The sequence below is a fragment of the Leucoraja erinacea genome, chromosome 50 (genome assembly GCF_028641065.1).
Source record: "Leucoraja erinacea ecotype New England chromosome 50, Leri_hhj_1, whole genome shotgun sequence".
NCBI classification, from domain to species: Eukaryota; Metazoa; Chordata; class Chondrichthyes; order Rajiformes; family Rajidae; genus Leucoraja; species Leucoraja erinaceus.
Genome location: NC_073426.1, coordinates 1,063,895 through 1,082,091, shown reverse-complemented (window position 1 = coordinate 1,082,091; position 18,197 = coordinate 1,063,895). Strand labels below are relative to the sequence as shown.

The following is an 18,197-nucleotide window of genomic DNA, read 5'->3' as shown; positions in this document are numbered from 1 at the left end:
CCCGATACCCTGATAACCCAAGACACCGTCACTCTCCGAGACACCACCTACATTGGTGTGAACTGGGGATAGAGGGGGAGGAGCTGGGGGACACTGGTGTGTAGGGGGGTTAAGGAGCAGGGGGGGAGGGGGGTCGTCCGTACTCTGGGGCTGATGGCTGATGCGGGGGACTCTGCGCTCAGTGCTGATCCACTCCCCCTGCAGGCTGCAGGACTGAAGGATGGAGACGTGGTGGTGTCGGTGGGAGGGACGGACTGTAAATGGGCCTCGGCCAGTGAGGTGGAGGCGATGCTGCAGGACATGCCGGCCGACGGGCTGGACATTCAGGTCATGCCAGCGCCCAGGGGCTTGGAGGCAGCACAGAGTGTCTGATGTGATCCGGAGTGGGCCTCCATTGGTCTGGGCAGGGAATTCACAAATTTGGGTGTGAGTTTGCGGGGAGGTCAGTCTTAACAGGTAGTTGTCTGGGGGGGGGGGGGAGGTTGGGGGTGCAGGTTGATCCAGTTACTGGGGGTGGCTTTTGTTTAAATTCCCCAAGTCAATACCCCAAGGTGTGGGGGTGGTGGGGTTAAAGGGGTTTAATTCCCCCTGGGGGTACCCTGGGGGTGGGGACAGGGGGTGGGACACCACCTAATTGTGTGGTGGGGGGGTTGGGGGAGGAGGGAGGGGTCGCTGTGGGGTTGAGGGTGGGGTGGTGTGTTGAGGTTGGAGGGGGTGGTGGTTGAGGTGAGGGGGGGGGGTGGAGGGGGACTGGTGGGGGGGGGGGTGGTGAGGTGGGGGGGGGGGGTAAATGGGAGGTGGAGTGGGGGTGGGGTTGAGGGTGGTGGGGTTGAGGTGGAGGGGGGTGGGGTGAGGTGGAGGGGGGTGGGCACAGGTGGAGGTGACCGGGGGGGTTGGGGTGTGGGGGGGGGTGGGGTTGAGGGGGGTGGGGTTGAGGGGGGGGGGTTGAGGGGGGGTGGGGTTGGGTGGAGGGGGGTGGGGTTGGGGTTGAGGGGGGGGGGGTGAGGTGAGGGGGGGGGGGTTGAGGGTGGAGGGGGTGGGGTTGAGGTGGAGGGGGTGGGGTTGAGGTGGAGGGGGGTGGGTTTGAGGTGGAGGGGGGGGGGTTGAGGTGGGGGGGGGTGGGGGAGGGAGGGGGGGTGGGGTTGAGGTGGGGGGGGGGTGAGGTGTGAGGGGGGTGGGGTTGAGTGGTGGGGTGGGGTTGAGGTGGGGGGGGTGGGGTTGAGGTGGAGGGGGGGGGGTGGGGGGTGGGGGTTGAGGTGGGGGGGGGTGGGGTTGAGGTGAGGGGGGTGGGGTTGAGGTGGAGGGGGGTGGGGTTGAGGGGGGTGGGGGGTTGAGGTGGAGGTGGGGGGTTGGGTGGAGGGGGTTTGGTTTCCCCCCCCCCCCCTCATCTCTGGCCGCTGGTCCCCGAGTGCCTCCCCTTCCTTGAGGGTTGCCCCACCCTTGCCCTGGGTAGGTGGGTGTGTATTGGTGCAAGGGAGGGGCTTCCAGTGCTGCGGTGGGGTCTGCCCTTGTTACACCTGAAGACATCTTGACCCGAAACGTCATCCACTCCTTCTTTCCAGAGATGCTGCCTGTCCTGCTGATTTACTCCAGCATTTTGTGTCTATCTTCAGTTCCACCTCTCAGCATTGCCATGATCAGGCCCTTCGGCCCCTCATCCCATCCCTGCTCTGACCCATGGCCTCCAATCACCAGCTGCTCGGTTTCACCAGCATTGGGTCAGTACCACACAGAAACAGACCCTTTGGTCCATCTCATCCGGGCTGACAGCTTGGCATCCTGGGTTGGTCCCATTTGCCTGCATGTGGCCCATGGCCCTCCAACCCCATCCTATCCACATCTTTGTCCAAATGACTTTCTGAAGGTTGTAATTGTATCCGCTTCATCTGGCAGATATGGACCACCCTCTGAGTGAAACAATTGTCTCTGAGCTCCCATCTTAAATCTCCTACCCTCTCACCTCGTTGGCTTGAATCCTCTTTCCTAGTGGAAAAAGCACATCACTTTATCCATGCACCTCGTGGTCTTGTACCCCTATAACCCCACCCTCGCTCCAGAAATAAACCCGAGGCCCAGGGTGTGTGGGAGAGGAAGTGGATGGCAAGGTGCCGGGATGTTGTTGCAGGGAGCAGCTGGGCTGTGATATTCCCTGTGGCAGGGATCTCTACACTAGGTCAGGTGAGCAGCCCTCAGCTGGCACTGGCTCCGTAAACACTTCACTGCAGCATGGTTCCTGTCAACAGCCGGCACTTCATACCCACCGCACCCCCTCGTGATAACATGTGTCCACATGGTGCTCCCAGCCACCTTCCTGCACCCTGGGGGAGGGGGAGTGGAAAGGGGGCGGTCAGACAGTAATGTGGTGACTGACAGTGACTACGTTCCCTTGTCCCACAGCCCAAGAGTGCGACGTTCTGCGTCGGCTTGTCCAAGGCCTACTCACAGTCCTGCTGGGTGCTGGACGAGGGCAAGGGCAGGAAGGGCAAGAAGGTCAGCAAGAAACTGTCCTTCCTGAACTGGGCCAGCAAGAACAGCAAGAAGACAGCGAGCACAACGAGCCTTCCGTCGGCTGTAGACAACAGCATCCAGCCTGGCCCCAGCATACAGCCAGCTGACGGGAGCTCACTCTACTAACAGGCCAGCGCCTCCGGACACACTCTGTCTGCCCGCCCAGGTGGTCAGTGCCTGGCCCGAGCTCCCACTGCACCGGGCTTGGGGCTGCCTGGACCGTCGCACCATGTCTGTGTCCAGCCCTCAGGCCCAATGCTGCCATCATCTCGCCAGGCAGCGCAAAATCCAAACTTCTGCCTGATGGTGACCGGCAGATTCTGCCCCCCCTCCCCCGACTCTCTCCCCCCCCAGACCCCAGACTCCCCCACCCCTCCCCACAGACTCCCCCCCCCCCCCCCACTCTCCCCAGACTCTCCCCCCCCTCCCCAGACTCAGACTCTTTCCCCCCCCCCCCCCCTTCCCACCCCCACACTCTCCCCTTCCCACAGACTCTCCCCCCTCCCACAGACTCCCCCCCCCCCCCCCCAGACTCCCTCCCCCCCCCCCCCCCCCCCAGACTGCCCTCTCTCCAGGGAGCAGATGCCGCACATTGCTGACCACCGGATGTGCCAGCAGCCCCCTGTCCTGCCCTCTTTAACCTGGGCTGGGCAGCACAGGCACCCACCCCCTCCCCTTGCAGCCGGCGCCAGGGGTGTGTGTGCCGTGCCGGGCTGGGCCGGGCCGCTAGTGGTAGATGGGGCGGGCTGTGTCCAATGCCCACACTACTGTGGCCAGATATGATCCTGAATGTGACCCTCCCTCCCGCGCGCGGGCTGCAGGCTGACCCTCCACACCCACATTTAGCTTATAAATGTCTACAGCGTAGATTTTAAATATTACTGTTTGATACTCAAATGAGAATTGCCTTAATTTAACAGAATAGAAATAATGTACTAGCGACACATCTTTATAAATGAAGCAGATTTATTTGGTCATTTTTATTTTTCCTGTGGTAATGTGAAGAGCTGTGAGTGTGGGAGGTGCTGTCACAACTTAGACACATTGGCACAGGCAATAGGTGCAGGTGTAGGCTATTCGGCCCTTCGAGCCGTTCACTGTGATCATCCACAATCAGTACCCCGTTCCTGTCTTCTCCCCATATCCCTTGATTCTCCTAGCCCTCAGAGCTCTATCTAACACTATTTTGAATGTATCCTGTGGATTGGCCTCCACTGCCTTCTGCAGCAGGGATTCCCACATCTCTGGGTGTTCACAACTTCACTACTTGCTGTGACTTTAACAAGTGCTCTGATCGCACTGTTTGGGGTTTGATTTCATGAGGTATTTACGGCGCTCTCCCCTAATCTCTCCGCTAGTGGGGGCGTCTGCAACTATGCCCCTTGCTGCCAATCCCTTAGTGAATCAGGAGGTTGCAGGACCGCGGGACCGTGTCCAGGAGCACATGCTGGGCAGTGTCAAGGAAACACCGCTGTCCCTCCCAATGGCCCGGGACCTGCTGCTGGAACTGTCCTGTCCCACTCACCCCCCGTAATCCTTTGTGAGCATCTTCATAATAAAAAAACAAGTGTACGCCCGCTGCCTGTGTTTGTCAACAGTTTTACTGTGGACGGGCTGTGTGTGGGAGGTGAGCCCGGAGCAACGATGGGGGCAGGGTGGCATGGCTGGGCTGTGGTGAATGGGGATATTGGGCATATTGGGGGGGGGGGGGGGAGGAGGAGGAGGAGGACCGTACACTGTGGATTTCGATGTTAAATACCGCTCCCCATGGTTGAGCGCGGGGGGGGGGGGGGGGATAAACCAAGGGGTTCAGTCCCAAAACAGATAGACACACACACATAGCGCCCTATGCATCTACCCTGTCCCAAGGCACTATTCTGTCCGCCTCACAGGGCAGTGGCGAGTGTCCACAAATCTCAACACCACACACACTCTCTCGCAAGCACATCCCCACATAGACACATAGGCACATACCCCCCACACACACATGCACATCCCCACATAGACACATTCCCCACACACACACACACACACACACACCCAGCAGTGATGAGCGCCGGCCTGAGTGAACCAGCGCTGGTGTCCCGGGTGGGTACTGTGTCCGGGACTGGGCTCAGGAAGGGGGTGAGAAGAAGTGTGTGAGGTGCCGAGCCAGGGCAGGGCCGCCCAGCTCCTCCAGGTCAGGCGGAGAGGCAGTGCTGAGCTGCTGGATGCTGGGGTAGTGGCGCAGCAGGCTCAGGGCTTTCACCCTGCCCACTCCTGGGATCCGCTGCACAGAGGCCAGGACAGCAGCCTCACTCAGCCCACTGCGGCACCGACGCACAAACGGGTTCTGCCGCTCCCTGTTCCCCTCCTGCACCTGGACACGGGGGGGAGAGGGTCAGGGTGGCGGCGATAAGGGGGGGGGGGGGGGGGGGGGGAGGGGGGTCAGGGGGTTGGGGGGTGTCTGGGTTTGGAGGGGTGGGTGTCGGAGTTGGGTGGGGGTGTGTCGGGGGGGGGGGTCTCGGGGTTGGGTGGGTGGAGGAGGAGGGGTCAGGGGGTTGGGGGGTGTCTGGGTTTGGGAGGGTGGGTGTCGGAGTTGGGTGGGGGGTGTGTCGGGGTTGGGGTGTCCGTGTTGGGTGGGTGGGTGGGGGAGGGTCGGGGGTTGGGTGGGTGTGTTTTGGAGGGTGGGTGGGAGGGGTCGGGTACACTGACCAGCTGGGCGAGGAGCTGCGAGGCCGGCCTCGGTGGGACTGGCGACGGGGAGGAGGGTGAGGCCCAGATCCAGCACCACGAAGCGCTGCACGCCGGCAAAGTACTGCTCACTCAGCGGCGTCTTCTCCACCATCACGATGCCGTTTAACGTGCTCGCCTACAACACGGGGAAGGTGGATACAGACGACAGATGTACAGCACAGAAACTGGTCCTTCGGCTCCAAACTTAAAGCACACGGCATTGGGGGTTCAGTATTGATGTGGATAGAGAACTGGCTGGCAAATAGGAAGCAAAGAGTAGGAGTAAACGGGTCCTTTTCACAATGGCAGGCAGTGACTAGTGGGGTACCGCAAGGCTCAGTGCTGGGACCCCAGCTATTTACAATATATATTAATGATCTGGATGAGGGAATTGAAGGCAATATCTCCAAGTTTGCGGATGACACTAAGCTGGGGGGCAGTGTTAGCTGTGAGGAGGGTGCTAGGAGACTGCAAGGTGACTTGGATAGGCTGGGTGAGTGGGCAAATGTTTGGCAGATGCAGTATAATGTGGATAAATGTGAGGTTATCCATTTTGGTGGCAAAAACGAGAAAGCAGACTATTATCTAAATGGTGGCAGATTGGGAAAGGAGGAGATGCAGCGAGACCTGGGTGTCATGGTACACCAGTCATTGAAGGTAGGCATGCAGGTGCAGCAGGCAGTAAAGAAAGCGAATGGTATGTTAGCTTTCATTGCAAAAGGATTTGAGTATAGGAGCAGGGAGGTTCTACTGCAGTTGTACAGGGTCTTGGTGAGACCACACCTGGAGTATTGCGTACAGTTTTGGTCTCCAAATCTGAGGAAGGACATTATTGCCATAGAGGGAGTGCAGAGAAGGTTCACCAGACTTATGTCTTATGAAGAAAGACAGGATAGACTTGGTTTGTACTCTCTAGAATTTTTGAGATTGAGAGGGGATCTTATAGAAACTTACAAAATTCTTAAGGGGTTGGACAGGCTAGATGCAGGAAGATTGTTCCCGATGTTGGGGAAGTCCAGGACAAGGGGTCACAGCTTAAGGATAAGAGGGAAATCCTTTAAAACCGAGATGAGAAGACCTTTTTTTCACACTGAGAGTGGTGAATCTCTGGAACTCTCTGCCACAGAGGGTAGTTGAGGCCAGTTCCTTGGCTATATTTAAGAGGGAGTTAGATGTGGCCCTTGTGGCTAAGGGGATCAGGGGGTATGGAGAGAAGGCAGGTACGGGATACTGAGTTGGATGATCAGCCATGATCATATTAAATGGCGGTGCAGGCTCGAAGGGCCGAATGGCCTACTCCTGCACCTAATTTCTATGTTTCTATGCTGTCCACAGCCCGGAACCCCCACAACCCGGTAACCCCACACCCGGCCGAGCGCTGTGGACTTACTTTGCGAAATCGGACCAGCTTCCTCCTGTAATTATTGCCGGCTACCAGGTCTGATTCGGAGACGTAAAGGACACAGAGCCGCTGGGAGAGGTGGAAATCCACCAGCCCCAAGTCATCCTCATACAGCACGGTGACCCTGCCTGGAGAGAGAGCACGGGCACGGGGTGAGTGTGTCTGGGGCCAGCGCGGTTTCAGCTGCAGAGGGAGCTTACACGTGGATTGTTTTCCCTGGAACCGCGGAGGTTGCAGGGAGATTTGAGGTATATAAATTGTGAGAGGCATAGATAGTGTGTCAGTCAGAATCTGTATTCCCGCACGGTGCAAATGTCCAACACAGGAGGGTTCAGCTCGAAGGTGAGAGGCGGAGAGAGAGAGAGAGATGTGCGGGCAAGTGGTTGGGGTGGGACGTGCTGCTGGGGTGGTGAGAGGTAATTAGGCGTGAGAGGGTGCCGAGGCACCGTGGAGAGATGGAGGAGGTAGTTCAACAAGTGGGGGTGAGGGGTGGGGGAGGGAGGGACCTGCCAGCCTCGACCAGTCTCCACACCTACCCTGGCAGCCGACGGTCAGCTGGGAGCCCCTCCACTTCTCACTGGCGATGACGTGTCCGCGTGGGACAGCGCTGGCTCCCGCACGTACGGGTGGACTGCACACACTCGCATCCAGCCCGGTGTCCATCTCAGTCCGGCTGCTCCCCACTCCCGCACACACCTGCCAAATAGAGGGGTCACTGGGTCATAGGGCTTGACGCACGGAGCCGCTCAATCCATCTGGAGGACATCGCAGCTTCCGGTATATGTTGTTAATGGGGGGGTTGCACAAAAGGTCACTGGGTCAGAGGGCTCGACGCACGGAGCTGCTCAATCCATCTGGAGGACATCGCAGCTTCCGGTATATGCTGTTAATAGGGGGGTTGCACAAAAGGTCACTGGGTCAGAGGGCTCGACGCACGGAACCGCTAAATCCATCTGGAGGACATCCGTCACTTCAGGTATATGTTATTAATGCTAAAAACGCGTACTTTCCTACCAGTTAAAAAACGAACAAATGTTGAATTTTTGCGCTGAAAAAAAAAGTGTAAGTCGGGGTAAGTGTGAGAGACATGTACCCAACTTCAGAATTCCAAACATGAAGCGAAATGAAGGTATAGAGAAGCGATAACTGAAGGGACAACAGCAGCTAAAGTGCTTGGTGAACATTGGCCGTGCAGATATCGGAATTGAAAATATTGGGAATTATCGCGTTTGCTCACTGCATTTCATCAAGTAATGCATTATTTGTGTTTTTTCTTGATTCCTTTGGTATCTAAAAAGTCTCAGAAGTGATAAATCTGGCTGTAAATTTTTCTTCAGATGCGTCTTCATTTTGTATGTAAAAACCCACGGGAACTAAGGGCGATTAAAAAAAATTACAGCCAGATTTATCACTACTGAAACTTTTTAGATGCCAAAGGAATCAAGAAAAAATACCTTAGTTGATGAAATGCAGTGAGCAAACGGCCAATGTTCGCCAAGTACTCTGGCTATTGTTGCCCCTTCAGTTCTCGCTTCTATCTACCGTCATTTCTCCTCACTTTTGGAATTCTGAAGTAGGCTAAATATCTCACATGCTTATCCCGATTTCTATAATTATTTACAGCGCAAAAATTGACAATTTCAGTGGGTTTTAACTGGAAACAATGGTAAGTGCCTACCTGCAGTTCATCGTATGTAATCCAGTTGGAGTAGCGTAGCAACAGTACGGGTCATGGGTCGTGACCCGACTGCCGTGAAACCTCCCTTTACACGAAACGCGTACTTTCCTACCTGTTAAAAACTGCCAAAATTGTGCATTTTTGCGCTGTAAAAAATTGTGGGAGTCGGGGTAAGCGTGAGAGTCATGTACCCAACTTTAGCGAGAGCTGAAGGGGCAACAGCAGCTAAAGTGCTTGGTGAACATTGGCCGTGCAGATATCGAAATTGAAAATATTGGGAATTATCGCGTTTGCTCACTGCATTTCATCAACAGTAAGGCATTATTTGTGTTTTTTCTTGATTCCTTTGGTATTAAAAAGTCTCAGAAGTGACCAATCTGGCTGTAAAACTTTAAAATTGCCCATTCTTCTGAAGTGGGTCTTTATATGCAAAAAGAAAACAGTGCTGAAGCTAAATTTATAATTAAAAAATCTCCAGACTTACGGGTGGTGTGTGGAAAAGTAAATCTTCTATCATTATGCTATTGAGATGTATATTTTGGCAAATAATAAAATGTCCTGACAGCTTAAACACCCACTCCCTTTCAATCGGATATTGTCAATTTGCTGAGGTTGATTATGTCCAATTAACAGCTAACAATTAAGCCATTCCTTGGCTTGCATCTGAGTAAAATGTAATTCAAAACCCACATATGGTTTGCGATTTTTTTTTAAATGATAAATTTTGCTTCAGAGGAGTTTTCTTTTTGTATGTAAAAACCCACTTGAGAACCATGGGCGATTTTAAAATTTTACTGCCAGATTGATCACTTCTGAAACTTTTCAGATGCCAAAGGAATCAAGAAAGAACACAAATAATGCCTTAGTTGATGAAATGCCTTGCGAGTCAGAGGTCATGAAGCCCATGCCCAACCGACCTGCTGGGTGTGCGGAAACCGCGGCTGCTGCATGGGTCGGCACCACGGAGGCGTCCGGAAATGACCCAGTGGCGATAGTGGGGAGGCCGTTACGGTGGTTGATGAGGCTGGGAGTGAGGACGTCGCTGCGTGCCCGGGTGAATGAACAAATGAGGACAGTTTGGGGGGGGACAGTCGTGAGGAGACCGGCAGAGGGGGGGTGGGGGGGAGTGTGAGGGGAAGAGAGTGAGTGTGGGTGGGGTTGGTGTGATGGCTTTGGGGGGGGAAGGGGGTGAGGGTGGGGGAGGTGGTGGCAGCGACGAGAGTAATGTGGTGAGACTCGGTATTGGAGTTATAGAAACAGAAAAATAGGTGCAGGAGTAGTCCATTCGGCCCTTTGAGCCAGCACCGCCATTCAATATGATCATGGCTGATCATCCAAAATCAGTAACACGTTCCTGCTTTTTCCCCATATCCCTTAATTCCTTTAGCCGTAAGAGCTAAATCTAACTCTCTCTTGAAAACATCCAATTAATTGACCTCCACCGCCTTTTGTGGCAGATACTTCTCTAGGTGAAAATGTTTTTCCTCATCTCAGTCCAAATTGGCCTATCCCTTATTCTTAAACTGAGGCCCTTGGTTCTGGAGTCTTCCAACATGGGGAACATTTTTACTACATCTAGCCTGTCCAATCCCTTAAGAATGTTATGTTTCTATAAAATCCCCTCTTAACCTTTTAAATTCTAGTGAATACAAGCACAGTCGACCCATTCTTTGATATTCCTTCAATAGCAAGTAAGTCCTTCCTCAAATTAGGAAACCAAAACTGCACACAATATTCCAGGTTTGGTCTCTCCAGAGACCTGTACAACTGCAGTAGGACCTTCTTGCTCCTAATCATTTTCCAATGTTCTATAGATTCAGGATCAGTTCCTGTGGATTGGAAGATAGTTAATGTTATCACATCTTTTAAGAAATGAGGGAGGGAGAAAACAGGGAATTATAGACCAGTTAGCCTGACATTGGTGGCAGTGGTGAAGGTACTGGAGTCAATTATAAAATATGAAATAGCAGCACATTTGGATAGCAGTAACAGGATCGGTCCAAATCAGCATGGATTTACGAAGGGGAAATCATGCTCGTATAGATCTTCAGGATCAGTTCCTGTGGATGTTAGGAAAATTGATAAGTTGGATGTATGTACCTGGACTTTCCACATCTATAACAATTACAGCACGGAAAATGCCATCTCGGGGAGTCCGTGCCGAACACATAAAGTCCCATATACCTGGGACCATAACCCTCCATTCCCTTCCCATATAGATCCAATTTATTTTTAAATGTTAAAAACGAACCTGCTGCCTCCACCACCTTCACTGGTGCTCATTGGCTACCACTCTCTGAGTAAAGAAATCCCCCCTCGTGTTACCCCTAGACTTACCCCTAAATTCTCAAGTCATGTCCCCTTGTTTGAATCTTCCCTACTCTCAGTGGGAAAAGCTTTTCCACGTCAACTCTGTCTATCCCTCTCATCATTTTAAAAACCTCTATCAAGTCCCCCCTTAACCTTCTGCGCTCTAAAGAATAAAGCCCTAATCAACCTTTCTCTGTAACTTAGTTGCTGAAACCCAGGAAATAGTAAATCTCCTCTGTACTCTCTCTATTTTGTTGACATCCTTCCTATAATTGATAATTGTACATACTCCAGCCATTGGCCTCACCAATGCCTTGGTGTAACATTACATGGAACTTCTACATTCAAAAAGCATTTCAGAAAGCATTTGAAAAGGTTCCACATAGATTAGTGGGCAAAATGAGAGCACATGGTATTGGGGGTAAGGTAATGACATGGATAGAAAATTGGTTGGGATTAACGGGTTCCTTTCAGAATGGCAGGCAGTGACTAGTGGGGTACCGCAAGGTTCGGTGCTGGGACTGCAGCTATTTACAATATACATTAATGATTTAGATGAAGGGATTAAAAGTAACATCAGTATATTTGCAGGTAATACAAAGCTGGGTGGCAGTATGAACTGTGAGGAGGATGCTATGAGGAAGCAGAGCGACTTGGACAGGTTGGGTGAGTGGGCAGATGCATCACTGGGGCTGTGTACAACTGCAGAAGGATCTCTTTGCTCCCATACTCAACTCCTCTTGTTATGAAGGCCATTAGCTTTCTTCACTGCCTGCTGTACCTGCATGCTTACTTTCAGTGACTGATGAACATGGATACCCAGATCTCATTGTACTTCACCTTTAGCTCACACTGCCTCCCATCTTTGTGTCATCCGCAAACTTGGAGATGTTACATTTAATTCCCTCGTCTAAATCGTTGATATATATATATTATAAATAACTGGGGTCTAGGCACTGAGCCTTACGGCACCCCACGTCACTCCCTGCCATTCTGAAAAGGACCTGTTAATTCCTACTCTCTGCTTCCTGTCTGCCAACCAGTTCTCTATCCATGTCAATACTCTACCCCCAATACCATGTTCTAATTTTGCATACTTGCGTGGGACCTTGTCAAAGGCTTTTTGAAAGTCTGCATCCACTGGCTCTCCTTTATCCTTTATTCTACTTGTTACATCCTCTAAAAATTCCAGAAGATTAGTCAAGCATGATTTCCCCTTCATAAATCCATGCTGACTTTGACAGAACCTGTCACTGCTTTCCAATTGTGCTGCTATTACATCTTTAATAATCGACTCGAGCATCTTCCCCACTACCGATATAAGGCTAACTGGTCTATAATTCCCCATTTTCTCACTCCCTCCTTTCTTAAAAATTGAGGTCACATTAGCTACCCTCCAGTCCAGGATCCAGTCCATAGAACATTGGAAAATGGTCACCAATGTATCCACAATTTCTAGGGTCACCTCTGGGATGCAGACCATCAGGCCCTGGGGATTTATCTGCCTTCAGTTTACCTAACGCCATTTCCTGTGGATTCCTTTCAGTTCCTCCCTCCCACTAGCTCATCGGTCCCCTAGTATTTGTGGGAGATTGGTTGTGTCTTCCTTGGTGAAGATAGAAAGAAACAAAGTACTCGTTTAACTGGTCTGCCATTTCTTTGTTTCCCAATGTAATTTCACCTGTTTCTGACTTTAAGGACCTACATTTGTCCGCTGATCTTTTTGTTAGGTATGAGATATCATTAGGATAGGTGACGTCTTGTGCAAGGTACGCATGCGCAGGAGAGACTCTAGGTGGCGTCCTGGAATAAAGAAGTTTGTTAGTAAATCCAGTGTCCGAGTGTTATTTTCAGTCCGTTCCAAGCACCAAATACACAACAATTGGCGATGAGGATAAAAGAACAGGAAGGAAAGAAGAAGGACTGCCAAGAGAAAAAAGAAAAGTTTTTAAAAAAGGTTGTATTTGGAGACAAAGTGGAACGGCACCAAGCAAAAAGATTTGGCGCCAAATGGTTTTGAATTGGCACCAAAGAAAAGAACTGTTGGAACAGGAAGCAAGAGCACATGGAAGACAAGCGGGCAGTAGGTGTCACCGAATAGCGCAGCTGGAAGCTAGAAGCTACGGTGTCAACTTACCGGGAATGTTTTCCAGGGCTTTGCAGCCCACGGCCAGGCTCAAGCAGCCACCACCAACTTCGGATGAGTTCCAGGGCCATGTAACTCACGGCTAGCCCCAGTAGCCGCCACCGATGTCGGGTGAGGGCCTAGTACCGTGTAGGCCACAGAGCGGTCCTGCGAAACCAGACGAAAGCCGAGTCTCCAGCCCGGTCACGGGAGATGGCCGGGATCGGAGTCAGCCCGGTCGCGAGAGAAAGCCGGCCGAGAGGAGCAGGACACAGTGCTCGGCCAGCCCCCGCCGACGTGGCATAGTTCCGACGGGCGGAGCAGCGAGGACCAGCAGCAGAAACGGGCGGAGCAGCAGCCAGGTCGTGGAGCCAGAAACAAGCAGCATAGCAGAGCAGCAGAGCGATGCTGCGCCGTGGAGCCAGCAGGCAAGCAAGTCGGCGGAGCAGCGGGAGACGGCGACAGCAAGCAGGCAAGCCAGAGAGGCCAGTAGCAACAGTAACGGTGGGGACAGCCCGAGAGGTTGCGGAGGTACCGGAGTCCACAGGCAGACAAGCCGGACCGGTGAATTCCTCACAGTATTCCTCACGAGACTGTTTGAATGTAATGTACTGTTCACTTTTATTAATAGTAAATCTGTGTGCATAGCAGGAATATGGTTTAAAATGTTCTAGTTGGCTAATAACATGAAATGTTGCTTATTAGTATAAATCTATTGCTATAAGAATTAGTAGTAGTCAGTGGGCTGGATAATTTCTTAGAATGTAAAAGGATTAAGTTCAGGGCAGAAAACATAGTGAGAGAACAGAAGATAGTGCACCTGAATAGCAACAGGTAGCATGACTTTTCAAATAGTAGGAAAGTTGCCCCAGTTAGATTCTGGGTGTAATTTTGAGAAATGGACTGAAGTCTTGGAGGCTTCTTTCATTTCCAATGATATCACTGCAGAGGAGAAGAAAAGCATGGTTCCTATTAGGCTTTGGAAGAGAGGGTTATCACACCTTATATACGTTGCTGCAGCCAGCAAACCCCACGGATAAAACGTACGAGGAATGCAAGGAGGCTTTAATGGCTAATTTCTCGCCAAAACCTCCAAGGGCATCCAGAGGCAAGGAGCCTGAACTAAAGAGGGCAGGGAGTCCCTCAAAGCACAAAAGTCAAGTGCATATTGACACGTCAAGTGGACAATAGTCAAGGGCAAAGTGACAAGGGTCAAGTGCAAAAGGGAAATTGCCATCCAGAGGGCAACCCTAACTATTCAAGCTGCATTCAGGGGTATGAAGGCAAGGAGATCCGGGACAAACAGAAGGCAGCAACGGTAATACAAGCAGCATTTTGAAGGCACAGAGAGTATACCTTCCTTACAGGGCAATGAGATTGGCAGCTATAATAGTACAAACCCATTCTAGGCCACACCTTCAAATGGAAAGTGATCGTAAGACTTGCATGAAGGTACACCGCAGCATTGTGCTGCTTCAGGCTGACTACCGAGGAATGGTTGTTCAAAAGCAATTGCGGTGCATGCACAAATCTGACAAGGTCATACAGACTTATTATCAGATGCATAAACAGCGTCAGTATTTCAAGAAACTACGCTGATCTGACATTGTAGTACAGCAACAATACAGAGCTTACCAGATAAGAGATGTCCAAGTGAGACATTATAATAGTTTGAGAAAAACAGTGGTTTGTATTCAGGCCTTATAGGATTAAAGCCAGAGAATTGGTTGAGAAAATCAAAGCAGCACGCCACATTAAGTCATTCTTAATGATGTGCATTACAAGAAAACATTTCTTGATGCAAAAGACGGCTATAGTCACTCTGTAAGTATCATTCCGTGGTTACTGAGCAAGGGTACACTACAGAGCTATGCGACAAGCAGTCATTTAGATCCAGAGATGGTACAAAGCATGCAAAATAGGGCATTCCTAGTTTGTGCAATATCAGTTAATGAGGTATGCAACCATTCCCATTCAGGCTGCCTACATGGGTATGGTGGTTAGGCAGTGGGTTAAGCAAAAGAGGGCTACTGTAAAAGTTCAGTCAGTACTCCGGATGATTTGGTTTAAGAAGACAAATAGATGCACAACAGAAAAGGCTTAAACGATACAAAAGGTTTAAACTATATAGGAAAGACTTCCTCAAACAGAATTATACAGCAGTTGCAGTGCAGTCTCACAACCTTGCTTATGACGCAAGAAAACTATACAGAGCGCAAATCAAAGCCACAGGTGTATTGCAGACAATATAGATCCTACTTCTTGATGAAGAACCAGAGATGTGACTTAAGACAAATAGATGAACAACAGAAAAGGCTTAAACAATACAAAGAACGTTTAAATAAATGTGTGACAATGAGTAAAAAGCTTTTAATAGAAAAGTCTAAAGAAGAGAGGCTTGTCGATCGAGACAAAAGTATGCAGGACCGATTGCAATTAGGACACTTCACTACAGTCCAGCATGGAGCCTCCTTCACTGAGCAATGGACAAATGGTTATGCATTGCAGAATCTCATTAAACAACAAGATAAATACGCAGCGCCAGGAAATTGAGCGACAGAGGAAGCTGCTAGAAAACGAAAACCTGCAGCCATGTGTCAGATCCCACCTACAAATAATGAATAGAAACAAAGGAAAACAAAGCGAATATATGACGCAGAAAATGAAACGTTAACTTTAGCAGAATATCAGGAACAGGAAGAAATCTGCAAATTAGATTAGGACATTTAAAAAGGGAAGAGTTAGAGATACAGCTAGAGCTAGAGCAATTTGAAAGAGTACGCAGTTTATACATAAGGGAACGGAAAAGGATAACACATAAAGCAAGGGGTAATGTATTTGGTTTAAGGAATTAAAAAATTATGTGCTAAGTTTAGATATGATTATTACGGTTACGAGGATGTATTGTAAGATGACTTTAATACAATTGTGCAACAATGTATTAAACAATGATATGTTAGGTAAAGACCATATACCATGCAGGTGAAATTGAGTTAAAAGGGGAGGAGTACTGTGTATGTAATAGAAATGGTATTACCTGCCTCCAAGTTAAAGGGGGAGGAGCGTTAGGCATGAGATATAATTAGCATAGATGATGTCTTGTGCAAGGTACGCATGCGCAGGAGACTCTAGGTGGACGTCCTGGAGTAAAGAAGCTTGTTAGTAACTCCCGTACCCGAGTGTTATTTTAAGTCCGTTCCAAGCACCAAATACACAACACTTTTCTTCTTCAAATATCTAAAGAAGCTTTTGTTGCCTGGGTTTCAGCAACTAAGTTACAGAGAAAGGTTGAACAAGTTAGGGCTTTATTCTTTGGAGCGCAGAAGGGTAAGGGGGGGACTTGATAGAGGTCTTTAAAATGATGAGAGGGATACACAGAGTTGACGTGGATAAGCTTTTCCCCCACTGAGAGTAGGGAAGATTCAAACAGGGGGACATGACCACAACCTCATTCTTAACGTGGCAAAAACTAAGGAGATGGTGGTTGACTTCAGGAGGGCGGGGAAACAACACCATACACCTCTGCACATCGACGGAGCTGATGTGGAAAGGGTCAGCAGCATGAAGTTCTTAGGACTACATCTGTCTGATGACCTGACGTCCACGGCCAACACCACAGCTCTGGTCAAGAGAGCCCAGCAGCGACTTCACCCTCTCCGAAGACTACGTAAAGCAGGCCTCCCCACCACACACCTACGGACTTTTTATAGGGGGACTGTCGAGAGCACACTGACATACGGCATCACTTCCTGGTTCGGGAGCTGCAAGGCGTACGAACGGCACCAACTGGACAGGATAGTGAAGACCGCCAGCAGGATTATTGGTGCTCCACTCCCCTTCCTGCTGGACATATACAGGAAGAGATGTATCAACAGAGCCATCTCCATCATCAAAGACCCTTACCACCCATCGCATGACATTTTCTCCATCCTCCCATCTGGGAAGAGGTACAGGAGCATTACCTGCAAAACCAGCAGAATGCTCCTCAGCTTCTTCTCACAGGCTATAAGACTGTTAAATGGACTTTGCTCCCTGCCAAGTATCGCGCACAAACCTCCACACTGCAGGAGAGCCACTGTTGTGCCGCTGCCGGTCGGAACGGCTGTTGAATGTTTAGTAGAGTGTTAAATTTGTTCATGACATGTATTTTTTATTTTTATTTCTATTTATTTTTTCATGTACACTGAATGGACACTGGTTGAGCAACGTTTTTTTGTTTCCTCTGGGTATGCGAATACTCAGGAAATGACAATAAAGATATACAATACAATACAATACAATGACTTCAGAATTAAGGGACAGACGTTTAGGGGTAACATGAGGGGCCTTGCCCGTTTTTTTTCCAGCCAGACAAGGATGACCAATTTTTGTAGTTCATCCATGCGATCCTTAAATCCAGTCAGGGTGTGAGGGGAGGGTGTGCGGAGGGTGAGGGTTGGTATGCTGGGACGGGGTCAAGGTGAGGGATCGTGGAGGCATGTGGGGGCAGAGTGTCAGTATGAGGGGAAGTAGAAGGTGAGGATGAGGGCGGTATGAGTGCAGAAGGGCCGAATAGCCTACTCCTGAACCTATTTTCTATGTTTCTATGGCGGGACTGAGATATGATGAATTAATGGATCGACTGCGCTTGTATTCACTGGAATTTAGAAGGATGAGAGGGATTCTGATAGAAACATATAAAAATCTTAAGGGATTGGACAGGCTGGATGTAAGAAAAATGTTCCCCATGTTGGGGGAGCCCAGAACCAGGGGGTCACAGGTTAAGAATGGGGCAGGCCATTTAGGAATGAGATGAGGGCAATAGACAATAGGTGCAGGAGTAGGCCATTTGGCCCTTCGAGCAGGCGCCGCCATTCAATGTGATCATGGCTGATCATCCCCAATCAGTACCCCGTTCCTGCCTTCTCCCCATATCTCCTGACTCTGCTATTTTTAAGAGCCCTATCTAGCTCTCCCTTGAAAGCATCCAGAGAACCTGCCTCCACCAAGGGAGAGAATTCCACACTCACCTGAAAAACGTCTTCTCCCACAGAGAGTGTAAATCTGGGGTCACACTGGGGGGAGGGGGGTGAGGGGTCACACTGGGGCGCGAGGGGTCACACTGGGGGGGGGGGGGAGGGAGGGGGGGTGCAGGGGTCACACTGGGGCGCGAGGGGTCACACTGGGGGGGGGGGGGATGATGAGGGGTCACACTGGGGCGCGAGGGGTCACACTGGGGGGGGTGAGGGGGTCACACTGGGGGGGGGGGGGGTGAGGGGTCACACTGGGGCGCGAGGGGTCACACTGGGGGGGTTGCAGGGTCACTGGGGACAACTCACCTCCCACACTGGACGCATCCGTTGCCGCCGCCGCCCCAATGGGGGACAGTTGGTTGGAGCTCCTCTATATTTGATCGGGACCAGGTTCCCGCTGACAGACAGCCGGCTCCACCAATAGGCGCAGACGTCGCGGCCAATCGG

General features: G+C 50.9%; 2 protein-coding genes across 2 annotated transcripts in view; one reads left to right on the top strand and one right to left on the bottom strand.

The window, feature by feature from the left end:
• The window catches only part of LOC129715060 (rhophilin-2-A-like), a 24,584-nt gene extending 21,746 nt beyond the window's left edge, over positions 1–2,838 (top strand). Inside the window, 2 exon segments of the mRNA XM_055664902.1 lie at positions 205–327; positions 2,398–2,838. Of these exon segments, the coding sequence (XP_055520877.1) occupies positions 205–327; positions 2,398–2,634 (360 nt within the window). The 3' untranslated portion in view covers positions 2,635–2,838.
• Positions 2,839–4,245: 1,407 nt separating this feature from the next.
• faap24 (FA core complex associated protein 24) lies at positions 4,246–18,159 on the bottom strand. Its single transcript, XM_055664932.1, is given in 6 exon segments — positions 4,246–4,867; positions 5,203–5,229; positions 5,231–5,359; positions 6,614–6,753; positions 7,162–7,321; positions 18,057–18,159. Coding segments are annotated over 6 exon segments (720 nt in total). The 5' UTR covers positions 18,075–18,159; the 3' UTR covers positions 4,246–4,621.
• Between the last annotated feature and the right edge of the window lie 38 nt (positions 18,160–18,197).